We start from the raw sequence: 27,951 nt of genomic DNA, 5'->3' as shown, positions 1-27,951 counted from the left end.
CATTTATTTTATTGTGTAGTCTGCTTTTGTGCTCCAGCTGCAAAATTGAGTGGTTGGTGTAGTTGTGACAAGAGATCATGTAGCTTATAAAACTTATATTTACTTTCTGGCCCTTCACAGAAAAGTTTGCTGGCCCCTAGTATAGATGACTATTTCAGATTTTTTAGTTGATGTAAGCTGTTAGAAAGCTAAATTATTTGCTCTATATTATACCTTTCCAATATGTGATGAGGTTACATTTTTTCCCTATTTCTTTTTCTTAGGGAAAACTCAGAGCTATTTTGGAAAGTTGGTTGTCTCTATGTATGACCTACTGAATACAGTAGGGTTACATTCTGTTTCTTTCTTAATGTGTAGGTAAAGGCACCGAGGACTGTGGGATCTTAGGTATGTCGATTTGGGTGAGCTCATTTTTCATCCTCCAGGGACTCAGTATTTTTTGTTTTCCTACTGATGAATATAATAAGTGAAGGTGTGGGGGACTGAATGGAAGCCCAGTTTTAAAAAGTGAATTCTTTATAAGTTTTTCAAATATAGTACAAATATATACTGATGATATCAGCAAATTTTAAGTGGTTTTACTGTTTAAGATTAACGAAAGCTCTTTTGAATGGAGAATATTAATAGGGAATAATACTAGACTTTTGTCAAAAAACCCGAGTTTGAATGGTATTGTTGTTGTCTAAAATAATATTTGAGCTAAAAGTTTAATTGGTTTAACCTTCTGTTTCCTCATCTATGATAATAATTTGAAGGGGTGGAGAGTTGAGTAATGGAGACAATTAAGATACCACTTATAGAACACAATGGAAACTTAAGGTTTCATTATTATCTGTGTTGTTATTAAACATTTCTCTTCAACTAGTGAATGTTTGGAGAAGGAAATGGCAACCCAATCCGGTGTTCTTGCCTGGAGAATCCATGGACAGGGGAGTCTGGTGTAGCGGGGTCCATGGCGTCGCAAAGAGCTGGACAGTGACTGAGTAACTTCACTTTCACTGTTCTTTTCAGTGAAAGCTAGCAATTTCTCAAAAAAAAAAAAAAACAAAAACAAGGAACAAATCCCAGATGCTGATTCTATCTGATTCTGTTTATCCGGTTAATGAAAACAAAACTGTAGAAACATTGTATTTAACTGTAATCTGCAAAGGAACTGGGAAGTAGACTTTGCTGCTAAGTCGCTTCAGTCGTGTCCGACTCTCTCGGCAGCCCACTAGGCTCCTCTGTCCGTGGGATTCTCCAGGCAAGAACACTGGAGTGGGTTTCCATTTCCTTCTCCAATGCATGAAAGTGTAAAGTGAAAGGGAAGTCGCTCAGTCGTGCCCGACTCTTCGAGACCCCATGGACTGGAGCCTACCAGGTTCCTCCGTCCATGGGATTTTCCAGGCAAGAGTACTGGAGTAGGGTGCCATTAAGACTACTTAATTCAAGGAAATTCTTTTTTGGAAAACAAATCAGGACTCAGAGTAATAACCTCCAGAATGGCTCTAGGAATTAGCATACATGGTTCCTAGGAAACCATGTTAGTTCCGGTTATGGCTAGAAGCTTTTCCACTTCCCTTTCCCTACACACTCCCCCTACCCCAAAATACTGATACTATTAAAAACATGAAAAGATCCGATTTATTAATATAAGACCCAGAAACCAGTCCTTAAGGTGCCTTTTGCAGGAAGGCAGAGTGCAGTCTGAGATTGCCCAAACAAAAAAGGTCAGATTTTTAAAGGGGCCATATCAGTTTTATAGTCCTCTCTCATCAGCACCTTTTATTTAGTTGCACAGGTTGGGTCTTAAAAATCGTCATTGATTCCTCTTTTTCCCCTGTACTCCTTATTTGGAATATCACTAAATCCCGTTGGCTCAGTGAAATTTATCCAGAATTCACACAACTTTCATCCTTCCTGCTGCCACTGTGCTGTCTCCTCGAACTTCTCTTCCCCAGATGTCTTCAGGGCCTTTTCTCACTTCTCTCAGCTATTTACTCACACCTTCCCTGGGAGGGGTCGTTGCTTGGCTGTCTTGTCTTTCTTCCCTGCTATCTTTTCTCCTTGGCATTTCCTCCTACCAAACATTTACATTTTATTTACATATTTCATTTTTAATGTTCTCTTTACCCCACTAGAATGGCAACTGAGGACAGGAGTTTTGTCTTGCCTATTGTTTTATCTCTATGTCCAGAACAGCACTGAGTTCATAGTGGGCACCTAGTCCATGATTACTGAATGAATGAAAGAACACAGCAGAATATACCATATCCACATAGTCTGTTCAGGTTTAAGTATGATCAGGATAGCAGCATCTTGATTAATTGAATGAGTTTTATAGACAATAAGATGAGGTGCAATGTTACTTATGATATTTGAGAATAATAAAATAGTTGACATAATTTGCTGAAAATAAATTAGAAATTAGAGTTAAACTAATTTTGTGAGAGGCAGGGACAGTTTCATAAGAGAAGAGTTGCCTGTACTGAGTTTTAAAGAATGTGTGTTTTCAAGCCAATAACGTAATGAACAAGAGCATTGAAGTCTGAGAGCAGTGCATGAATATCTGGGGTCAAGTCAGTTGGTTAAGTTAGTTTTATGTGTGAGGGACGATGGCAGCAGATGAGTCTGGGATGGTCCGCAGAAGTAGGCTTTAAAAGAGATTTGTTCTTTATAGAGTTACATGAAAGAATTTTAAACATAAATTTTGTGTTTTATAAAGAAAATTCTGTTTTTTGTATGAAGAATAGATTGAAGTAAGAAGGCTGGGTGAGCTTTGGAAGTAGGTCAGGTGAATGAGAATGAAAGAAGGCCTGAATCACTTAGATGTTGAATTGGACAAGAGAGAACAGAGCCTAAACTGAAGGGTGAAAGCCGTAGAATTTGGTGCTTGCTTGTTAGGGTTTCAGCAAAAGGAAGTAGATGAGCATGACTGATAGGTCCTGAATGTGTTGACTGTGGTTTTGTCAGCCAGTAGAGGGGAGGGTGGAACAAGAGCAGGTTTTAGAGGTTGGGAGGAAACGAAGGGGAGGAAGAGGGTAGAAAGGACCAAGATCAATGTTAGATTAAATTTGGGGCCCCTTTGCAGGTCTCTTTAGATCACCTTTTGGAAGTGAGCTGTTGTGCTAGGCCTCAGCAACTTGTTTTTGGTGGCAGTATCAGAGACAGAATAAAGCTCTTGTTGTTTGAAGCCTTTTGAAATACTTAAGATAAATTTGGAAGAAAGCAACAAAACCTGGAAGCTACAGTCTTTGTGCAAGTGAGGTTTTATAATTTAGAATAAAAATCTGGAAATTAATTGTTGTTTTCTAGTGCATGTATGTATGTATTTTCCAAATTTTTTACATTTTCCTTATGTATTTCCCTTTGACATATATATTTGGGTTTTAATTTTTTAGGTATTTTTTTTTAACATAAGCAAATTGTTGATGGAACCTGCATTAAAGTGTTTTTGTAGCAGTTCTCTAACAGTCATCAGTATATGGTACATTTCATAAATAGTTCCTGTCTTTATTCAGTGAGTCTCAGTGGCTTGATGATCTTATTTTTAATAGGAGTACCACTAGATAGGCTTAAAAATTATAACAGAAAATGAATCTGGACTGGAAGTTAGGAAGATCTTAAATCTAAGATTATGAAATACTGAAATGTGTTACTAGAGAAGTTAACAATATACACACACAAACTTTTTTTGTAAGAAGCTTGTTTTTTTTTTTTTTTCTGGGATTTTAGACATAATACTGCTGAGAGGCACAAGAGTTGAATCCTTAAACTCTTTCCTGTAGTAGTTTGCTAGTTCCTTTGGCTTAAGGTTGAGAAGTAACAAAAACTCCTAACCTTGTTCTGCTGAAATATTAGTAAAAGAGAAGTTCTGAATTGTGGTTTCTTGGCCTTTTAAGAATGATTGTCAAGCCATTGTGGACTCCTGCTTGAGCAGTTTTATTTTTAGTATCTATTTGAGAAAATACGCAAAGAACAAAAACTATTTTGAATTTAGCAACTATCGTGTTCATTTGTTTTAAATGTATTTAACCATGGTGATATTTATCTGCATTATCTTTGTAAAATAGTTCAGAAGCCCAAGTGCAATATGGATTTTCAAACCACTTGCAAAAACTAGAGTCTACCAGGGGCTACCGTGGGTTGGAGGAAGTCTGAGAGTCTGCTTACTTCTGAGTGTTAATATTTGAGATGTGTATGGAATAAAGCAGTACCCTTATAATATCCTTCTCCATCTGCATCTAACAGTGAGACTTTTTGATATGCACTACGTATATTATCTTTATGGTTCAGTACAAGCATTTTTTTAAAAAAGCAGTCTCTTACATTTGAGAAACACTTAAGCAATTGGGTCCTTTTCTCTCTCTCATCTCCTCAGAAATACACTAACATTAGGTGAGGCATACGTACTGGATCCCTCTGAAATAGTTTTGGTTGTTTGAATGTATAGAATTATACTTGTTTGTGTTTCATTTTTATCTTTAAATGAAGTGCTTAATAATTTTTTTCTGTTCTTAAATATATAGAAAAGTGTATGCTCATCAGCTAGAGATAACCAGTGTTAACATGAGGATGTATTTCTCCCCTTAAAGCTGGTTGAGATCATCCTGTTTGGCATTCTTCCTTCTTTTTTTTAAGTTACTCAACCGTTAGTATCTATGTTACTAAAAAGTCTGTGTAAGATTTTTTTGATGAAAGAACTTCATATATAGTTGTGATCTAACATTTTTCTAATGTTGGCTTACCATCATGGCTGGTAATTTAGGAGTACTGAAGAATCAGACTACTTCTGATGTAACTGTTGGTCTAGTATGTGTGTGCATGATGTAATGATCCAGGTCATAATTTATCTTTGGAGCTAATCACTAGTCAAATGAATTTCTAGTTACCTTGTTGGCTCCACTCTGTTTCCTTTTCTTACATTAATCTGGTTCTTGATGAATTATTACAGTAGCATCACTTTTTTTTTCTTTCTGAAACATTCACTGACTGAGACTTACTGCCGCTGTTTAGGATAAAGATGGTGATAGAGCAGTCCACCATGCCGCTTTTGGAGATGAAGGAGCCGTCATAGAAGTGTTGCACCGGGGCAGCGCCGATCTGAACGCTAGAAACAAGCGCAGGCAGACACCGCTTCATATTGCTGTCAATAAAGGTCACCTTCAGGTGGTGAAGACGTTACTGGACTTTGGCTGTCATCCCAGTCTTCAGGTAAAACCATTACAGAATTATACTGTGCAGGTATTTCCAGGATTCTTTTAGATGGCAATACTAGTTTGTGTGGCAAGCATTCCTTTGTTATCAGTCCTAGCTCAGTCATAGTGAATGATTCCAAAGGTATAGAATGCCGTAAAATCGGCAGCTATTCCTTCTTAGAAAAGCCTTTGTTAAGAAAGTGTCAGTAAAAAAAAAAAAAAAAAAAAAAGAAAGTGTCAGTAAATTGATTATGTATGTGGGGAGTTGGTGATGGGGACTTGTAAAAATATCAGCTAGGAGTTGATTTAACTTTATTGACCGTGACAGTGAGCTTCAGCAATTCATAATAGTTACTTCAGAGGAGTCTAAATTATTTTAATTGTAGCTTAGTTTATCTTAGATTGTTGGTCTAGACCTTAATCTAGTCTTGGAAGATTTTCTGATTTAGAAAATATATATGGAGTTTTAGGATTGATTTTATAATAGGTATGGAATTTTAGGGTGTAACCGTTAATGGTAGGAGTGTGGTATAGCAGCCCATTCTAAGCTAATGAGTTGGGTGGGGGTCAGCTTTTCTATCTCATTAAAATTTTAATTGTATTTGAGGATACATCCTTGTTTTTATTTTCTTTGGAAAACTATAGCATGTTTATTGTATTGTTCATCTAGATTGACTAGAAATTTCTTTACTATAGTGAGGCTAGTATTTCTTGCCTGCATTTTGAAATTTAACACGCAGCATGTTTTATTACTGGTTGTTGGATATGGCTTCTGTTTTTCTTTGCTTAGTAGATCATTATAAGAATTAACTTTACATATAATAATTAATTGAAGAAGAGCTAATGAAAATCTCTTAAAACTTTGAAAAAAAAAAAGGATTCTGAAGGTGATACTCCTCTTCATGATGCAATAAGTAAGAAACGTGATGATATCCTGGCAGTTCTTCTAGAAGCTGGAGCAGATGTTACCATTACGAACAACAATGGGTTTAATGCTCTACACCATGCTGCACTGAGAGGAAACCCCAGGTAAAGATATCACCTTTTACTATTTCCTATGCAATTTAAACATAGTTTTCTGTTGCGGGCTCTCTTTTTCTGATGCTTATAAAGAAGTGATTTTGGCTTATTTTAATATTTTAAATTGTTTTAAAATCTGAGGAAATTATGTCTTCATTAAAATAGATTAGTTTTATATGTTTTTTTTGGTTAAACTAATACAAGGATCATGAAATGACTATTTAAATATATGTTAAATATGGGTATAAAATGCCAGGAATACTTGCTTGTATTCTAAAGGTTTAATTAAAATGCATTCCACCTGGAGATTTATGTGTCTTCAAGATCATTCTCAGGCGTCCTCTTACCAAAACCTCACGTTATCTGTTTTTTTTTTTTCTTTATTCCAAGTTGTCTATTTGTACAGTAATTTTTTTTTAAACTTTTGACTAAAAAACTTTTAAGTTACCTAATTTTTTATTGATAATATAATTAACTATAGACTTCTAGTACAGATGTCTTCTAACCATTGTTAGGGTAATAGGTGGTCTACTGAAAAAAGTGCTTGTTGCTGAAGTTTGAGAAAGACTTTTGGGAAGTCATAAAATTCATAAAGGATCTGCAGAGTCTCACAGAAAAGAAAAGTGCTTAGCTTTGCTTAACGTAGAACTTTCTGTAAATGAATATTTTGGAACAATTTTACCTTGAGAAGCATTTTGGAAAATTCTGGGGAATTCCCCAGGGATCTATTGGTTAGTACTCTGTGCTCTAACTGCTAAGGTCCTGGGTTCAGCTCCTGGTTGGGGAACTACCTTGTGGTGAGGCCCCAAAATAATACTTATAATAATAGTAATAATAATAAAAAATAAACTCTTTTAAAAAAAGAAAATTCTTCATTAGATGTTTTGTGTTTATAGTTGAATCAAGCCACGTGTATTGACTGAGGAAGATGTTTACTTGGAAGTTTATTTTGATAATTTAAAAATTTTAAATTAAAAAATTTGAGATGTAATTGACATATGATTCTATATTAATGTCCCTTGTGGCTTCCCTTGTGGCTCAGCTAGTAAAGAATGCGCCTGCAATGTGGGAGACGTGGGTTCCATCCCTGGGTTGGGAAGATCTCCTGTAGAAGGGAATGTCTACCCACTCCATTACTCTGGCCTAGAGGATTCCATGGACTGTGTAGTCCATGGGGTCACAAAGAGTTGGACACGACTAAGTGACCTTCATTCACTTCACTTCACTTTATTATTAATATCATGTGTTAAAAATAATGATTTGATATTTGTATATATTGTGAAGTGATCGCCACAGTATGTCTAGTTAACATCCATCATCATGCATAGTTCCTAATTTTTTTCTTATGATAAGAACTTTTAAGATCTATTCGCTCAGCAGCTTTCAGATACACAATGCAATATTTTTAACTGTAGATACCACGATTTCTTATTCTTTGGTTCCCTATTGCATTTTTACATCGTTTCCTTTTACAATAATTTTTTGCTGTTGTTTTTTTTTAACTTCCTAAGATCACCACTAGAGGGTGAGCGCAGAGAACAAAAGGAGTTTATTGAAGTTGACTATTGGTATTGTAACAATAGGTATATAATCTACGATGAAATAAATGGCTGTATTTTAGGTTATGTCTTGATTTGTTTTTTTCAAATTATAAATATTTGAACACTTCAAATATTTAATGTTGACACTGTAAAGGAGAGAAAATAGTATTATATGTTCCCTGCCTTTCAAATAAACGGTGGTGATGATAGATTTACCACATGCAAGTAGTTAACATGCATTATCTCATTTAATCCCTTGAACAGCTTTTTGAAGCAGGAAGCAGGTGTTAATATCCTAATTTTATAGGTGAAGAATATGAGGCTTATAAAGAAGTTTGTCAATACTTGTATTCAAGGTCATGCAGCTGCCTAGTGGAACAGCTGGAACTTGAGCATGGTCTCTTTGACTTTAGAATCATTTGACCTTAGCTGCCTTATATTATTTCCTCTGTATTTTGGGCTGTATGTGAGGTAAGGCTGGAACACATGGACAGTGAATGATTTAACCAAGAGTATAGCATTACATCAAGCTGACTTGTGTGTCATGAGCCTGTCTTTTAAGTTTATCTCCCACTAATTAAAACTTCTCTGCCCACCTAGACCTTCAGCTATACTGTACTACTCTCGCTCCCTAAAAGTTTCTGCTTTTCTTCTTCATTGATTAAGCACTTTCTTTCTTTAAGATGCCCATAACCGACTTTCTCCCTGAGGTCCTAGATTTGATCTTTGAAATTATTTTCTGTTTGCCCTATACTTCCTTGTTCTGTGTTCTTGTTTTCTGCAGTTATCTTCTTTGTGCTGTCCCTTAGTATGTGCATTTTAATGTTTCTTTCTGTTAAAATTTTGGGCACAAATATTTGTGTATCTCCCATAATGCCTTGACTATAGGTGAGGACTCAATACATGTTAGTCTTAATTTGACAGGACATGGACTAGTAGCCTACCAGGCTTCTCCTTCCATGGGATTCTCCAGGCAAGAGTACTGGAGTGGGTTGCCATTTCCTTCTCGAAGGGATCTTCCGACCTAGGGATCGAACCCGGGTCTCCTGCATTCCAGGCAGACGCTTTAACCTCTGAGCCATTAGGGAAGCCCCATAGGTGAGGACTCGATACATGTTAGTCTTAATTTGACAGGACAGTGTTAGATATCACAAGAGTATATAATCAATTAAAATAAAAATTATGTAGAGAAATTGTCGGGAGTTCATACAGAGCAAGTATTTCAAATTAGAATTGGCAAAAAGATTTTCTTGAGGGAATTTAATTTAGGTTATATAATTTTAAGTTATAAAGTTTAAGGTAGATTAAAAACTAAAGTGTTTAGGAGATGAGTAACTTTTAAATATTTTGAATTGTTTAACTTTATTGAGCACATTGAGAGCAGGCTAGTATATTTAATAATGTTAAACCAAGGAGGGGGAAAAAAATACTACTTCTGTTTCTTTAATTGAGAACTCCTCCAACTAGATAATTGGTGTCAGGTGACATAAAAAAGAGAAAAAAATAAACACTTTCATTCTACAACAAAGTGGTGCTTTAGTTAAAGGTATATGACTTCTTAATTCCTATTTGCTTAAAGACATTTTATGCAGTTGTGACTGTAGATTGCCAGATAAAGGATGATTTTAATTGAACATGAAAGAGTATGAGACGATGCAAGTTATTTATTTGTTGTAATTGTAAGCTGGGTTATTTTGAGTTTTTTTTTTTTTTTTAATATCAGATTTCTTATTCTTAAAATTGACTTTTCTTTCCTGGTACTAACCAGTGATGTCATAAGACAGAAGGAACCATTTAAACTCAGAATTAAGAGGAAAAAGGTCTTCTCATTTTGCAACTGAGGAAACAGGTTTGGAGAGTTGAATATCTATATAAGTAAAAGGTAGCAATGCTGAGGATTTTGTTCCTTTTTTGAGGATTAAAGTCTTTTGGTTCAGTATCAGAAGAATTACATACTTATTATGTCAGTCTGTCCGCCAAATGCTCTGCAGTGTCACTGTCTCCTTTTCCACCTTACTTATCAATGTTCTGATAAATAGCAGTCAATTAATTGCTAATCATATACAAGGTAGTGACTCAGCATTTCTGGAGTTTTGTTTTATATAATGTTATGATAGTGAAGTGAAAGTCACTCAGTTGTGTTTGACTTTTTGTGACCCCATGGACTATACATACAGTCCATAGAATTCTCCAGGCCAGAATACTGTAGTGGGTAGCTTTTCCCTTCTCCAGGGGATCTTCCCAACCCATTCAAACCTAGGTTTCCCTCATTGCAGGCGGATTCTTTACCAGCTGAGCCACCAGGGAAACCCATATAATGTTACACTTTTCATTAATTTAAAATAGTGCATGTCCACACTGTGGCATTCCTGTTACAGTTTCGGGTGACCTTCACAGATATTTTCTTCCTTTGAAAGAAGTTGTTTTTTTTTTTTTTTAATTTTGTGGCACAGTCTGCATTTCAATATCATTTCATTTCTGAAGGACAAGAAATTTAATACAGAGACCATAAATGAATAAAATAATTTTATTTGAAAGCCTTATATCATTCACACAGTTTTTCACCAGACTGTTTATTAACATCATATACTATTATAGCTCTTTGAAGTAGAATCAACAGTTACAAATTATTTTATTTAAACCATAATCTGAATAAATAAGTTGAAATTAGTTGACATGTGATTGATAGTGATAAATGAAAACGCTGGCTGTCCTGTAGTAATCAATGCATAGCTACAGCTGGTTGAAGGGGACCAAATCCATTGAAGAGGCGATTTGGTTCCATTTTACCAGCTCTAGCAAAGCATTGCCGTGGTGCTAGCTGGGGACCTAAAACAGTTGAAATGTTTTTATTTGTAAAATTACGATTATGGCCCTTCCTCAAATGTTAAGAGAATCTTGTATCAGTATTTCAGCCATGGATTGTCAAACTTTATTTTCTGAAGGCACTTTTCCTGCTGTTTCCCACTCCAGTCATGCAGAAGTCTTTACCCTTTAGCACATTGTTAGTGCATTAAGGAGTTACCAATGTACATCTTTGTTTTTAACACCTTTGCTGAATCCTTAAATATAGGCAGTGACCTGTTTCAAAAGCAGCACCATTTAAAAAGAGCATATAGACCTTGATGTGTATCAGAGTAATGTTTTCTATTTATCTTTGAGCAGTAAACCAAATAAGCAGGTGAAATAGGTTAGGGAAGAGTACTGCTAGTCAGTCACACTTTTCTACTGCACTTCTTTTTTTAGCATAATACTTAAGGACTAACAGCAAGTTGCTGACGGGGGGAAGGATGAATGGCCTTAAGAAAAGTACCTCTGGTACCCTTTGGTTTATAAATAGATGACACGTGTATTCAGTGTATTGCTTAAACTTGTGTTGAAGGAACTGCCATGCATGGTAGCTTATTTTTCTTTCTTTTTGCTTATGTAGTGTCACTAACCATAGGTTAATAGTTGAACTCTTTTAAAAGTCTGGTTCCTTGACTGAATTCTCTTGTCATTTCGGGTACAGAGTGCCTGGTTACTTCTCATTAAATACATTGTGGTTAGCACTAATCATGAATTTGAATATGAAAATTACCATTAAAACTCAGTACAGCAAGTTTTTGTTAAAAGGGAATTGCAATATTGAGAAGGGATGTCTTCTGAAAATACCTGTTTAAAATAAAACTTTGAACAGTTATAGTTTGCCTTTAAGGTAAGTGCTCTCACTGAAATATAAACAGTAAAAAAATAGTTGTGTTTTGAACCAAACTGGGAGAAGGTCAACACTAATTCAGGCAATATTCAAACACTTCTCGTATTAAGTATATCCTGCATCTGTTGGCTGAAGGGTATCATGCTGCTGGTGAAATTAATGTAACTACAATTATTTCCATCATTTATTCTAATAGAAAAGAAACAGGTGTTAAATTGCCTGGACTTAAGTGCTGAAGATAGCAATAAAACTGACTTCTATTTTTACTAGTTATATGGGAGCTGTTTAGCAGATCCAGTTGCTCAAGTGTGCTTTGGATGGCAGTTCAGTTTCATATACTGGCCATATCGGGGCAAGAGAGGCCAGGGGAAAAAAAAAATAGTACAGCATTTGATAATGTCAGCATCTGTTATCCCTGTCAGAGAGACAGTTGAAATGTTTGAGTTACACCAGTGTCAGCAGATGCCCAGAGTTCAATATGCACTCAGTTAAAAATGAACAGCTGATCTAAGTGATAGATGTGACATTTTAGAGTGATTGAAAATACTCTTAGATATGTTGAGTTTACCTTGTAAGCACTAGAGTCAGTGTACAATTATACTTTTTCAAATGAATGATAGATACTGTCATTTTCTAAGGTTTGTAAGCTCTTAATATTGTAGCAACAAGATTCTTAGTTGCTGGAATGTTTTAAAATAATTATTAAAAGCTTTTATACCCATAGAATGGTGAATATAATTGCTTATAAAGCATAGACATAGTAATAGCCTTTGAGTAATTTCATAGAGGAACCTCTATTTTTGAGGTGTATGTTGTCAGGCTTTGATGTTTCGGGCATGTGTAGTTAAACTTAATGAATGGAATATGAAGCTTTGCCATCCTTTTTGTGGATAATGAGGAAGAAGGTCTATTCTTGAGTGAGTTAAACTTTGAACTGATTTTTTTCTATAAAAATGTAAAATTTTTAAATTAATGAACTTTTAAATTTACAATAAATATTCTATAACTTCTGTGCTTGTGTGTAAGTCATTCTCTCCTTTTTAATCTGATTAAATGAAAATCACCTTTTGACAATTATCTAGTTGTCTTATTAAACAGAAAATTAACAATTCATGGATAACCTTATGGCCATTTGTATTCAGCTGTGACAAAAAATTTAGACATGTGATGACATATGTCTGAATACTCTAATCAAAAGAAGTGATTAGAATATATGAATATTAATATTTCTTTTGTAAATCTATTATAGTAGCTTAAAATAGGTACTAATAAATTGTTGCTAAGAGCTTTATCATTTATAATATCAATCTATAAGTATATACTGTACAAAATAAATTTTACATAAAATACAAAATGTATTTTAATATCTCTAGCATACTATAAACAGTAGGCTATCATGTTTATAAAAAATTGAATTGTATTTGCCTAGTACCAGTAAAAGATGGTTATTCTTTCTGGATAAATTGGTTTCATGATTGTAGTGTTTCATTTTATGTGCCCTCTTTGGAGAAAGCAAATTCAAGGATAGTATAGATAATAATTAATTTATTTTAATATTTGGCAGTCTATGACCAGTGTGCCCTATTGATTTATACCTGTTTCCCAGAATTTTATCATTTTTCTTGAATAAATCATATGTCTTGATTTAAACTAAGTACTTACATAGCATTGAAAGTGGAAACTGGATTAGGGAGAAGGACAGGGACCACTTTCTTTTCTTTGAGAGTAGAATTTTACTTGAAAGATAGTCTTTTAAAAGTACAACTATGTCTGTAGCTTTCAGAAAGAAAACTTAAAAACACCAAAACTTGCTTCAGGAATTCTAATATTGTTAAATTATAATTACATTGTTGATTATAATTATTCTTCATATCAAAATATGAAGAATAGCTGTTGAAATGCAAATGAAGTCAGCTTTTGTTAAATGTCAGCCCTACTAATATGATACATTTAAATTAAAATCAAATTGTGGGGACAGAAAATGGGTCACATATCATTTTTTTGTACTAGTATCGCTGTTTTCTCTTTTGTATTCAAATTTTAATCATGTGAGTACTTAATTAAAAAATGTAAAATGTAGTATGCTTTAAAAAGGAATTCCATGTTAATTTTAAATCTACTTCAGTAGAACTTTTTTCCTCCTGAAATATAAATCAGCAACATTTAGTTTCCATCTGAAACTAGTAGGTACATTTTCTGGTGTTAGTATTGCCAAAGGTCACCTCTTTGATAGGTTAATTTTACATATGAAGGTCATTCACATAGCTGCAGTCTAGTTTCCTCTTGGTGGTTTATTGCCTACCAAAAATACATACTTCTTTACATTCCATAGCATTGTATGTTCATATGGGTACATAAAGAAGTATGTACTCTGAGTAGGTATTACTAAGTTGTTAGCTGTAAAAACATGAAATGTTTTATTTTCCCATTTTTTAGTAGAACTTTCAGCTTACTGATGGAGAGCAGTGGTAGATCATTTGCAGAGAATATCAAAGACTAAACTTTATAACAGATTTACCTGAGGCATGGCATTAGTGCTGTTTATGGTTCCTTGTTCTTGGTGGATATACACTTCTAAACGTTGACCAGTTATCTGTTGAACTTTGTCCTGGTTTGGTTCTTTTTGAGAGAGATCCATTGAATCAGTGGGAATTTACAGAGTGTATTTCAGAAATTGGTAAGATTAGCCTAGTGTTTCTTCATAGTCTTCAGAGAAAATTTCTTCTTATTTTGTAGTTTGCTTCTAGAACCTGCAAGCAGACAATAATTAATTTGGTGCATGTTCTTTTTACCAGCAAGATATCTTATTAAAGACTTAATAATTAACCAATTAGTACTACTTCTGATGTTGACTCTAAAGTTGAAAAAACAAGGAGAAAAACTGGATCTTTTTAGAGTATGAATGAACTGAATTTCTTTTTAATGATAATTTTTTTTGTTAGCTTTGTTTTTAACATCACAGATAAGAACTCATGATCGTTTGAAAACCTCTGTGTTGTTCCTTTGTTATTACTTACCTGATTTTTGCAGTTTGGTGATCCTGTCTGGGTTAAATATAAATTTAGATAAAGGAATTAATATCTAATTTTGGTGAGTCGAGTGGTTCTGATACTTTGATTTTTTTTTTTAACATGAAGGATAAGTACCAGAACAATCAAGTTTTCCAAAGTCACACTTAAAAGACCTGAAAGGAATTAGCTAGTGAGCAGTTGGGTTTTAGCTTGATCTTTAGCATGAAAACAGATTATAGTTGGTGAGTTGCCTTTTATTATTGTGGCATTAAGAAGTTAATTTATAAGAAGACCATAAGAAAATTTCAGATCTGAAAGAGGAGGGGGTATAAAAGACACAGAAAGTAGAATTCCTGCAGCCCATTGTAAGAAGTGACTGTAGCTCATGGAGAGCCGAGGACCGCGTAGCAGGAGGTGGTCCAGTACTACAGCACTTTGAGCAGTGCAGCGTTTGGATGTCACCATCCATATGCGGATTTAATTTTGTGCCCAGCTATCAGAGGAAGGATTAAAAAGCATTTTGTGATCTCCCAAGTTCCTTGGTTGACTAAACCTTGAAAGAGTTAATAGTTTTTAAAAGATAGTATGTTCTGAAGGCAGGTGGCCATTTCCTAGGGATACAGAATCACCACTTAATCTGAAACAGTAAAGACTGACTCTTTAATAATGTAAAAGACAGGAATGGACTTGTACAGGTTTGACATTGAGTCATCTGTCATGATATTTGAACAGCATTCCTTTTTACACTGCACGAGATCTCTGCTTGAACTGTGAAACGGCTATGCCCAGGTAGAATTTAACAGTAAAAGCATGTATTGAGTCGCTAATAGGTAAGCATGCAGAAAACCATAAGCCTCCATTAAAGTACTGTCCTGTGGTACTGTGTTACCTGTAAGCTTAGTGTCATGAGCAGGGAGAGAGAGAATGACCCAGAGAGTCACGCCAGCAGCAGCCATCTCTTCTTGATCGGCTGTTCACTCTTTTTGCTGAATCAGCGCTTCTTTTCATGAGCCGGGGGAAGTAAAGGGGAAGTATCAGTGAACACAGGACCCCACCTTTTAAGATAAATTTGAAAAACAAGTGAACAAACACAGTATATCAGCCATCTTTTCCCTCTCCCTTTCCTTGTGCTTAAGGAGGAAAAAAAAAAAAACTTTAATAAAATTGAGTCAGCGTTGGCCATTTGATTTGGAATGTCCTGTTACTGGTATTGAATGGACATGAGTACCTTGTCTCTGGTGTATAGAAAGTGAAGCAACCGGGAAAGGTTGCTTCAACGGCCAAGAAAATGCACCTCACTAATTGCTCAGATGGAATGCTTCAGAAATGGGGGAAAAGTTGCAGAGGAGGTTACTTTTACAATCTAAAAAAGAGACACACACACACAAACCCAGCAAAAACCAAAACACACCTCACTCCCCCCACCAAATAACTGTAAACATTCACCCTGTTTCCTTTGCCCACCAGAGGACATTGGGGTCTTCTGACTTCTCAGGCAATATTCTGCATCTTTCTTGCTGTGGAATTTTTGTTTGTTTGTTTTTAGTTGCCAGGATTAGATGGTAGATCTGTATTGAAGCTACCTTGTCATATCCAGAGGTCAAGTCTGCAAGCAAGGTCGGACTTCCACATGGTCACTACAGAGGTTAACTTATATTCTTCCCTCAGTGGCCACAGGCTGAACTGTTACAGCTTTATAGGCAGCTAAGCATTTGAAACATGCACTCCCAGGCAAACAGGCTCTCTTGTGCCTCTCTCTTCCCTGACCATATTTAGTCAACCATAGCAAAAAATAGTCTCTCAGCTGTCGATTGTCGATCCAAAAGCTGAGGAAGCCTCTATCTTGCTTTCTGCCTATTGATTGTTCATCCTGCGGTCCAAACACTGCCTTGCCATTTGTCCTGCATTTTTTTTTTTTTCAAAGCACTGCCAAATAAAGCGGTCTCTCATGTTTCCACTTACACATCCCAGATTTATACTGAGCTTGCGCTGAGGCTAGGAAAGCCTGATGCGGCTGCCACTATACTTAGAAGCACTGCAGCGAGAAAAGGAAAGAGAAAAAATATTACCCTGGCTAGTAGCAAGACGGGCTTTGGACAGATATGGGACAAGTAAAGTCCCTGTGCTGCCAAAATATATTTCATAACCTGTTTTTTTTAATCAGTAAACAAACAAAAATCAGGATAATGATATTTTGCATAGCTCAACGCCTGAAGGGATTTTGTAGTGTTACCTTTAGAGCTCGTCGTTGCTATACAGTCTTTTTAAATTTAATAAATAATAATTGAATGGAAAAATATGTAGAAAGGGTAGTAGAACCATTGTATTGAAGGTGAAGAGATCACTCAGGAGGAAAGGAGGAATGTGTAAATGAAATCTTGGAAATGCTACTTAAAACTTTTAAATTAAAAAAAACTTTTAATTCAGTGTCAGTTTTAATACGTTCTTTAGTAGTGCTTAGGTGAGAAACAGGGTCTGGTATGCTTTTTAGTAATTGTGTTACTTTTCTATCGAAACTTTGTATAGTTATATAACTGTTACAATGCATTGATTAAATTCTACTTTATTTTCAAATATGAAGTGGTTTTTTTCTCCTTTCTACATTGCTGTTCTGCTTTACTTTTCTGAAATAGCATTTAGGCATGGTCATTTCACACTTTATTACAGACTCAAAATAGTCATTAACCTTTCTGTAACTTGTTGTTGGTGTTCAGTCACAAAGTCCGACTTTTGTGACCCAGTGGATTGTAGCCTGCCAGACGTCCTGTCCATGGGATTTCCCGGCCAAGTATACTGGAGTAGGTTGCCATTTCCTTCTCCAGGAGATCTTCCTGACCCAGGGATCGAACCTGTGTCTCCTGTATTGCAGATGAATTCTTTACTGCTGAGCCACCAGGGAAGCCCTTCTGTAACTTTGTCACATAACACATGTTGTAGGGGAAAAATACTTTTGTTCTAAACTTTAATAGCATATCACCATAAATTTTAACCTTGAGGTTTATTTTTTAACCAAGGAGAAGAAAAAATTTAACATCAAATTCCGCAAACCTATGGTGGTACAATTTAAGATCTAACAAACCTAAGAATGCCTAGGAAAAACCAATTATACCTTGTTCTTAATTCATATGTAGTCTCTTAAGTATTGATTCGGTTCAGTTCAGTCGTGTGCGACTCTGCAACCCCATGGACTGCAGCACACCAGGCTTCCCTGTCCATCACCAACTCCCTGAGTTTATTCAAACTCATGTCCACTGAGTCGGTGGTGCCATCCAGCCATCTCATCCTCTGTCGTCCCCTTCTCCTGCCTTCAATCTTTCCCAGCATCAGGGTCTTTTCCAATGAGTCAGTTCTCATCAGGTGGCCAAAGTATTGGAGTTTCAGCTTGAGCATCAGTCCTTCCAATGAACATTCAGGGCTGATTTCCTTTAGGATGGACTGGTTGGATCTCCTTGCAGTCCAGGGGTCTCCCAAGAGTCTTCTCCAACACCACAGTTGAAAAGCATCAATTCTTCAGCAGTCAGCTTTCTTTATAGTCCGACTCTCACATCCATTGATTCAGTTAAGAACCAAAAAAACTTAACAGTTTTCTGAGCTCATTCTCCTACAAGGGAAATTCGTTCTTGACATCCTTTTTGTCTTTAGCATTTTTTATAACATAGCAGTTTAATTATTCTGAATGCTGTTTTAAAACAGTGACATAAAGCATGCTTCTATAGATATTTGGGCAGTTTTATAGAGCCAGCTTTCCTAGATACTGAAGTAATTTTAGACACATTGTGAGAAGATGATGCATATCAGAGTACAAGATAGGTTAATTTTCAAATTTTTAAACTACCTCATATTTCCTGACCATTTTGTAGCAGTGAAAGTCCTCCTTTCCCACCTCTCAAGCAAACAGTTACATAGTGTATGAAAGGACAGGCACTTTTCTAAGGCCTTTAAAATCCCCATAACAGTCCTACGAAATAGGACTTGTGATTCTTTACACATTTTATAGGTGAGGAAACTGAGGCATAGAAGGTAAGTACCCTGCTCAGGTCACCAGCCCTTTTGTTTGCTGGTACCAGAATGTGAGCCCAGGTGGTTTGGCTTTAGACTTAGATCTTTACCCCTGTTCCTGCCGCTGCTGTGGTTTATAATAATGCAAGCAGTTAGGGCGTGGACTCTAGGGGACCGGAACCTATACCAGAAATGTAGCATGTTGAGCATTCTTGGCCCCAGTATGCTGAGAAGAGTGACCGTTCGTTTCTTCCTTTGTTTCATTCAACTAAACTTTGAGCACCTCATACTAGGTGCACACAGAGGGAATGAAGGTGAGTAAAGTGGCTTCCCTGGCTGGCAGTGTAGAAGAGGTCATTTTAGTTGTCCTCTTTTAAGAATGATCGAGTCCTCACCTGTACAGTGCTCCTGCAGCCTGTATTGTCATTGCATATCTGTCATTTTGAGCTAATTTCTACTGCATTACCAAATTCCTGGTTAATGAATTCAAGCTAAATTAATGAACCTTTTAATTACAATATCTATCAAAAAAGAAGTTTGTGGGGAAGAAAATCAAGCACACCAAAAAAATTAAAATTTAGCATTTGAGTCATGTCTGTTTATCCCTTTAAATAGATGGAAGAAAATAAAAACTGTCCATATTCATTTGCTAGAATGATTATTACAGATAGCATTCTTGTCTCCATCCATTTAGATAGGGGTGGGTGTGTATTGAATAAAGATGTGTTCAAACTGTTATATTAACCTGCTCTTAGCATGGCCTACCGGACTTCTGCTTGAGATTTATCAACTTTCTTGGCAGGTTTGTTTATGGATTCTGTACTAACATGCTTAAATTATATTTGAGGGATTGTTCAATATTCAGAATTTACTGAACCCCTAATGTGTGCTATTATTTCAGTGTCTTTTTTACATTCAGTAATACTAATATGTAAGGCCTCCTCAGTTTAGCTACTGTGGTTTGCTTGGAAAAATGTTGCCCATCTCTGAAGAAAGATTGCAAAGCATGGCAGGTCCTAAAAATGGAGCCATTGCCATTTGACTGTTACATACCAGTGCAGACAGCTGCTTGTCCCCTCTGCTTCTTAGAACTCATTTGTTCATCATTCAGCAAACGTTTGAGTATTACCATGTGCCAAGGATTATGCTCGGCACCACTATTAGTTGTTCTGGAACTTAATGCTTCTTTGGCACTGTTCACAAATGCCTGCTTAACTGGTAGTAAGATCTTATCCTTAAACCATCCATGTCCTTAACCTTTTGGAAAACAACCAGATTGAGAAATAAAGAAGAGTGTTTGAACTTTGGGGAAAGTATCTTCATACAGTGCTCCCCCAGTGAGAGTCTGTTGGCTTAGTAAAATTATTGATTTATTGAACTGGTAACATCCTTATCCCAGCAACTCTAAGGGCCTCAGTGCTTGCAGCGTAACAACAGAATCCTTGTAATTAGCTGAGGTGCTGTGGGGAACAGCTGACCTTCGTTGGTTATATTGTGGGGTCCTCAGATTGCCCCACAGGAGGAAAGGAGACAGACCATTCAGAACTGCTCTGGACATGAAGGGGAGGGGACCAGAGACTGTTCTTTTTTTTCTCTTAGCTTATACTGCAGGCTGGGCCCAAAGATTGACTTCTTTTGAGGTGGTGTGTTGTTTTTGTTTGCTTTTTGTGAAGGCAGTAGGTCAAGAACTAACATTAATTAGCAGCTTTCTTATTAAGATGAGAAGGTTATAGATTGCTCTTAAAATTAAGCTACCCCAAATCTCCAGTATAGAAGAACTCCAGATCATTGATGTGAATACTCTATCTTCAAGGAAGTGGAATATAACTTTTCACCTGTTAAGAGTAGGCTACCTGTAGTGACTTCCTTGCAAAGAGTGTAGCTTATTATTCTGTAGTAGAGAAAGGGAGCAAAACAGCAGCTCGACAGTGGAGAAAGTGGACAGATGCTACCTCAACCAGATGGCCGTGGTAAACATTGACAGGTTAAGTCATGTTGATAGTGTGCACCCTTGATGTGATGGAATGGCACTGTCTTTGAAACCTCCTCCTCAAAACTCATAATCCCAGTTGTAATCATCAGAAAACATCAGACCAATTACAAGCAAGGAGCCTTCTATAAAATGACTGATTAGCACTCCTCAACACTGTCAACATCATCAAAAACAAGGAAAGTCTAAGAAACTGTCACAGTGAAAGGGAGCCTCGGGCGCCACGACAGCTAAGTGTAATATGGTATTCTGGAGCCGAGAAAGTACGTTAAATAAAACTAAGGAGATTGGAGTGAAGTATGGTCTTTAGTGAAGAATTGGTCTTTAGTTAATAACTGTCAGTTCAGTTCAGTTCAGTCACTCAGTCGTGTCCGACTCTTTGCAACCCCATGAATCGCAGCATGCCAGGCCTCCCTGTCCATCACCAACTCCCGGAGTTCACTCAGACTCACGTCCATCGAGTCGGTGATGCCATCCAGCCATCTCATCCTCTGTCGTCCCCTTCTCCTCCTGCCCCCAATCCCTCCAAGCATCAGAGTCTTTTCCAATGAGTCAACTCCTCGCATGAGATGGCCAAAGTACTGGAGTTTCAGCTTTAGCATTATTCCTTGCAAAGAACACCCAGGGCTGATCTTCTTTAGAATGGACTGGTTGGACCTCCTTGCAGTCCAAGGGACTCTCAAGAGTCCCTTCTCCAACACCACAGTTCAAAAGCATCAATTCTTCGGTGCTCAGCTTTCTTCACAGTCCAACTCTCACATCCATACATGACCACAGGAAAAACCATAGCCTTGACTAGACGGACCTTTGTTGGCAAAGTGATGTCTCTGCTTTTCAATATGCTATCTAGGCTGGTCATAACTTTTCTTCCGAGGAGTAAGCGTCTTTTAATTTCATGGCTGCAGTCACCATCTGCAGTAATTTTGGAGCCCCAAAAAATAGTTTGACACTGTTTGCAGTGTTTCCCCATCTATTTGCCATGACGTGATGGGACCAGATGCCATGATCTTCGTTTTCTGAATGTTGAGCTTTAAGCCAACCTTTTCACTCTCCTCTTTCACTTTCATCAAGAGGCTTTTTAGCTCCTCTTCACTTTCTGCCATAAGGGTGGTGTCATCTGCATATCTGAGGTTATTGATATTTCTCCCGGCAATCTTGATTCCAGCTTGCGCTTCTTCCAGCATAACAAATGTATCATCCTAATGTACAGTATTAACAGCAGGGGTGAGGAACTCTCTATACTGTCTTCACAATTTTCTGTAAATCTAAAATCTGAAAGTTTATTTAAAAATGGCAAAACCAAGAACTAATCTGACCACTCCTAGCTAGCTGTTGACTTTTGTATTAATTCTGATTTGGGGCTATTTGCAGTATTTCTCCAAAACTTATAGCATTTAATCAGGAGTTGATTTTGTTATAATTCAGTTATCATAAGGTAAGTTTAGTCTTATATTCTTTTAAAAGTATATTAAAAAGTATATTTCAGAATAAGTTTTATCAAGACCAGTCTTAAAAAGATTTAGTTATATGAAAGGGAGCCTTTTTTTATTTGAATGCTGATGACTTTGAATTTGTGAAACTTATGAAATGGGTAGATTTGTGTGAAAGGGGTATAAGGGCTAGATTTGGAAGGGGGCTGTTACAGATGTTCAGAGGAAAGGTAATGAAAGTCTATATAAAAGTCTATATTAAAGATATTATATAGGAAATAATAGTTTAGTTTTAAAAGGGAAAGTCAGTAGAACAAATTGAATGCAGGAGTGGGAAGGGAGGAGAGGGTCTAGAATGATTCCCATATTTCTGACTTGGGTGGCTGGTTAAATGATAATAAGAATAACCAAAATCAAGAATACAGGAAGATTTCTTGGGAGGGAGAAAAAGGGAAATTTGTATTGTGTACTTCATAGGTCTATAAACTTAGAACTGTAATAACACTATTATACTGAAGAGCTTTAGACTACACTAAAACATTATATTACATTATCTCATTTTAGTTCTTATAGTACTCTTTTCATATGACTTTATAGGCCCATAGAGATGACTAACACTAACATTAACAAAAATGTCAAATTATTTTTCATAGGACGATGTACTGAAAACTGATAGCATTCTCGTGATTCTTTTGGAGGGTAAATTCGAGTGCTGGGGTTCTTGTCACAGAAGTTTTTCTACAGATAAAGCTGGTGATACACTAATAGATTATTTTTCTCATTCTTTTTCCAGGCTTCACAGAGAATAATTCTTCACTCTCTTTTTAACCAATCGTTATTTTCCGGAAAAAAAAGAAAAAGACATAATGTTTATCTTTTTACTTATAATTCTGTTCTGTTGATTTTTTTATCTATGTATTATCCTGATTTGACTTCTGAATCGCCTCTTGTACAAATCTCTTTTTCCATAATTATCTGTTTTATTTACCTAATTATTATCTGGTGTATTTACCTTATTTGCCAATATAACACTGTTTCTATGGGAAATCAAAAATTACCATGAATCATCTCTAATACTATGGGGCACAACCACAGTAAAAACCCAAAAAAGCGCCCCCCCACATCTTTGCCTTATTATTTTTAATGATTATATTTTGTCTCTAATACAACTTTTTCACATGATTTAATACTTGTATCTTCAAAACTCTCCAAAAGAGTCATGAAACTATAGATTCTGTTTCTCACAAGGTCAACTGTGTAAGGTAGTAGGTAATGTATGACTTTAGCCTCATGATTATGCGAAATCCAAACACTTGGTAGTATATTGTTGTGCCGTATACTTTTCCCTGTTAAGGATTTGAGTCAAAAATCTGTATAATTTGTAGTATTTTATTTTAATCCACTGAATGGGGAAGTTTAAAGTCCTTACAGTTACTGAAAATGAACTAAAGCAAGAATCTTCAGCTTTGTATGAGGTCCATGAATGGAACTTGAATTTCCTCAAAATTATATGTAAAGATTTTTATGTGCATTTTTTTGGGAGGGAATGGTTCCTGGCCTTCCACAGATTTTCAAAGAAGTCTGTCATTCATGGATAGTGATTTTAACTTTAGTAACAACCACTGAAGGCTGTCTTAAGTTTTGATTCTCAGTATGCCTTGGGTCATTAACCTGTTTGAAAATCTGATAAAAGATATAAACTTCCAGATACGAGTACAATTTTAGAGATTCGTGGATTCTTTAAAGCATGTTCTCAGATGTCTTGGACTTCCTCCGTGGGATTCATGGACCACTGCCATTAAGGAAACATGTATCACATTAGGTCTTAGTTTCATTATTTAGAGACTTAACAATTTCTTTACACGCGTTCTTATTCTGCATCTTCAGACTGTTTCTCCATACGTTTAAAATATTTCTGATTAAGATTTTTCTCTCCTGTGTGTCTCCTTAGGAAAAACTATCCCAATATGTATCTTACTGTTAACTTCTTGCCCTTTTATACTCTATTGACACAATTTTGAAGCTTTTCTGCCTTTACTGCCTTTTTTAGGTGTTGGGGAACATTCAATATCTAATTCATATATCAGTGTTGTCTGTGCCAAGTCCAGTACTGTTTATAGAAGCCATTCATTATCTCAGGTGTCAGTCTTTAAAAAAAAAAAACAACAATTAGTGGACAGATATTAAGGGAAATTTTTCCCAAATTAAAAAAAAAAATTATTTTTAGATTTTTCCCAAATTATGAGTTTTCCAGACAAAATCTTTGTTAGGAGAAGTTACTGATGATTGGTAAGAAAAGTTGCTTCTTATTTTGGTTTCCTTTTTGAGGGTAGGCTAGCCTTTTCTTTACAAAGCACGGTTTCTCAGTAATTAGTTCCCCTGATCTCTTATGGTTTAATCTTTGGTGCTCTTTAGGATAGTTTCTTGTTTGGTTTTTTTTTTTTCCTTTGGAGATATTTGGTTATCATATTGTAAATTTTAAATATTTGATTGCCATTTTGTATGTTTCGATATCAATTAGATTTAGCACTACTAAATGACATATACCAGATTTTTAACCCCGCAGAATTCATGATAATCTGCCAGCCACATAATATTTGTCTTAATTATCACTGTTTTTCCCAATTAACTTTTGTTACCTGGTTGTTCTTCATTAACTCTTTCATTAATATATACTACTCTAATTGAACCTAAGAGATTCCACAAATTGAAACTGTGTCCTTATTAGGGTATATTTCACCTTTGGTTTTTTTTTTCCGCTCTCAGAATATTTCCCTCTGTAGCACTCCCATTCTATTTTGATTCTACTCTCCAAACAGTGATAATTTGTTTACCTCTTAAAATGTCAAAGGGCTGTGCATTTGAGATTTAGAAATTTTGAATTTCTGTTTGTCTCTTAAGGGCATAATTTTCTTTAAAGAGGAATATTTTCATTTGATTTTAAGAGTTTCTTTTGAATATTTTTTATAAAGAAAATAATAAAATATATAACTAAATATCAAATTAATATAAACTTGCCTTTCAGCGCAATGCGTGTTTTACTGTCTAAATTACCAAGACCGTGGATTGTGGATGAGAAGAAAGATGATGGTTATACTGCCTTGCATCTGGCTGCCCTTAATAATCATGTAGAAGTGGCTGAACTGTTGGTGCATCAGGTAGGAAAAGCATTTCAGTAATTTTTAACAATTTTGGGTCATTGCTAATCATTGATTTATTATTACTTCATCAACTACTTATGGATGAGATGTTTGGATGGCATCACCAACTCGATGGACATGAGTTTGAGTAAGCTCCAGGAGTTGGTGATGGACAGGGAAGCCTGGTGTGCTGCAGCCCATGGGGTCACAAAGAGTCAGACATGACTGAGCGACTGAACTGAACCACTTACTAGCAGATTACAGTAAAATCCCATGATGATGCAAATTCAGCTGTAGTATGAATTTAGTCTTATGCCTAACAGTGGCGCTTCAGTGGAGGGAAGTAGTAGTGGGGGTGTGGGTAGGGTGGATGTGGATCCTTCATGCCTCCAGTATTCTCTCTGCACAGTCTTCCTGAGTTGGTCCAACAAAATAGGCATCAACTTAAAGGGATTTTCCAGAATCACTGCCACTGTTGTGGAAGTGTCACTCAGCTATATCATCACGAACCAGTATGCTGATGTCTAAATCAGTGTGGTGAGTTGCTACCAGGTGACACCAGGCTGCAGTTAGGAGCTAGGGACTCAGTTCTCAACAACTGCTGGACCCCTTGAATCTGTGACTGGATAGCAGGGTAGGCTCACCTTAGTTATTTCATTTATCTTAGGAATAAGATACCTCTACATTTTTATGAGCTCAGATTTTGAAGGGAACCTATTGATTGCAATTTTATGATGTTTTGGTATATTCAGCAAAATTTTTAAATGCTTCAGACAAGCATATGCCATAGGGAAGCAGTAAAATTTCCAAAGAATTATCTGTGACTCCTGACTTCAAGGAACTTTCAGTCTAGTTAAGAAGATGAAATGGCAGGGAAAATATAGTAGATAGTACATTATGTGTAATTGGGTCTTAGATCGTAAAATGGACAGTCTGTACAAAGACATTTAAAGAAAGAAACAGTTCAAAAGCTAAACTGCCTTTCTCCTGCCATTATAAGCCTTTATTATTAAAGTTAATTCTCTTAGAAGTGTTGTTAACTATGATAAATTCCTTTTCATCCTAAATCCAAACTACTGACCTAAGCCAGTACCACACTGTCTTAGTTGTGCTTAGTCGCTCAGTTGTGTCCAACTCTTTGCAACCTCATGGACTGCAGCCCACCAATCTCCTCTTGTCCATGGAAATTCTCCAGGCAAGAATACTGGAGTGAGTTCCCATGCACTTCTCCAGGGGATCTTCCCAACCCAGGGATTGAACCCAGGTCTCCTCCATTGCCGGTGGATTCTTTACCAGCTGAGCGACCAGGGAACCCAAAGAATACTGGAATGGGTAGCCTATCCCTTCTCCAGGGGATCTTCCCGACCCAGGAATCGAACTGGGATCTCCTGCATTGCAGGCCGATTCTTTATCAGCTGAGCTACTAGGGAAGCCCACTGTCTTGGTTACTGTTGCTGTATAGTAATCAGTAACTGAACTGAAGTAATAACTAGTAACTATAGTAATCAGTAACTGCAATCAGTTACTCAGTTGGAGTAAGTCCTCTAACTTTGTTGGTTTTTTCTCAGACCTACTTTAACATTCTAGGTCTTCTGAATTTCCAAATACAATATGAGGACTCATTGATACATTTTCAGGAAGTACTTACTTAAAATGAGCTGATTATTTCGGTGGCTCTGTAATGGAGATTCAAAGGGAGCCGTGTTTGACTCTGTATTGTCCTTTGTCCTGTAACTGTCCTTAGGTGGAATCACCACAGTAAAGATAGTTTTAAATGTGCCGTCCTGTTTCAGAAAGCTTGCTGTCCCACCACTTCCTGCTAGCCACATCTGTTGCCATAGAGCACAAGGTCTCGCCCTTGGAGGGGCGTCAGCAGCAGCCAGTGTCATGGCTTCCACAGAGAGAGTTAGGTTATGTGCTTCCCTCTCGTCACATTCAACTGTGAGCCTTGTTCTTCTTTCAGGGAAACGCAAACCTGGACATCCAGAATGTGAACCAGCAGACGGCCCTCCACCTTGCCGTGGAGCGGCAGCACACACAGATTGTGAGGGTAACGTGTCTACTAAAGTGAATCTTACCCTTTTAACTGATATGTTGTTAGGCTTCTCAGAAGGCTTAGTTAGAGGTATAGTTAGAGGTAAAATTATGATTTTAGGCTTTAGTGTTTTAATCAGTTGGGTAAAGAGTTTTAATTTCTAATAGGGAAAATCTTAACTGTTAGATTCAAAGTTTTTATAATTTTGTTGTCAGGATTTGTAAATTCCTGGAATACTAAATCAGAGAATTTCAAAGTAACATATACATTTTTAAAAAGTTTACTTTTAATTTTTATAATTGAAAGTGAACTGTAATTAAAGGCTTTGGCTGGACATTTGCCAAACATTTCAAAGAAGCTGGCATACGTATTTTTATTTTACTAATCTGGTGATTCCAGATCAAATACTTGAAAGATGATCTGTTTAAACTTTTTTTGTAGAGCAGTGATTCTTAAAGTTTGGAGGCTGAAGCAGTAGCAATAGCATCACCTAGGGCTTTGGCAGAAGAGTGAATTCTCAGGCCCCATCTCAGACCAACCAGAGCAGAACCTCTAAGGGGGGAGCTAGCAATCTGTGGTTTTACAGGCCCCCATGTAATTCTGATGCAGATTTAAATTTGAGAAACCGACCTACAGAGACGTTTTATATAATCTTTTTGAAGCACAGTGAACAAAAAAAGAGCAAAATAGTAATTTGCCAAAACAGGTAGGACTGTATGCTTGAGACTGATTTCTTTGTATGGTGTTTTTCTAAAACTCTGATAACATTTGTGGAAAGGTTAGGGAATTTGTTAAAGCAAGGTTTTATATTTACTGCTTAAAATATCTGTTGTGGTATTATCAATTATGCATTATGTGTAACAGATTGTAACTTAGTAAACACTTCACATTTATAATTATTTAAAATTCTC

At 36.3% G+C, this 27,951-nt stretch overlaps 1 protein-coding gene and 1 long non-coding RNA gene across 2 annotated transcripts in view; one reads left to right on the top strand and one right to left on the bottom strand.

The window, feature by feature from the left end:
• The window catches only part of MIB1 (MIB E3 ubiquitin protein ligase 1), a 90,874-nt gene that overhangs the window by 44,525 nt on the left and 18,398 nt on the right, over nucleotides 1-27,951 (top strand). Inside the window, exons 11-14 of the mRNA XM_052660355.1 lie at nucleotides 4,996-5,193; nucleotides 6,055-6,206; nucleotides 24,891-25,023; nucleotides 26,969-27,055. Of these exons, the coding sequence (XP_052516315.1) occupies nucleotides 4,996-5,193; nucleotides 6,055-6,206; nucleotides 24,891-25,023; nucleotides 26,969-27,055 (570 nt within the window). The remainder of the gene's footprint in view (nucleotides 1-4,995; nucleotides 5,194-6,054; nucleotides 6,207-24,890; nucleotides 25,024-26,968; nucleotides 27,056-27,951) is intronic.
• Nucleotides 10,177-16,234, bottom strand: LOC128067354 (uncharacterized). Its single transcript, XR_008201393.1, has 4 exons — nucleotides 16,030-16,234; nucleotides 15,336-15,501; nucleotides 13,954-14,185; nucleotides 10,177-10,216 (listed from the first exon to the last, which is right to left on the bottom strand). It is a non-coding gene; the product is annotated as an uncharacterized LOC128067354 (long non-coding RNA).

This window comes from Budorcas taxicolor, chromosome 22, assembly GCF_023091745.1.
Source record: "Budorcas taxicolor isolate Tak-1 chromosome 22, Takin1.1, whole genome shotgun sequence".
NCBI classification, from domain to species: Eukaryota; Metazoa; Chordata; class Mammalia; order Artiodactyla; family Bovidae; genus Budorcas; species Budorcas taxicolor.
Note: the sequence above shows the minus strand (reverse complement) of the source record. Positions and strands in the feature narration are given on the sequence as shown.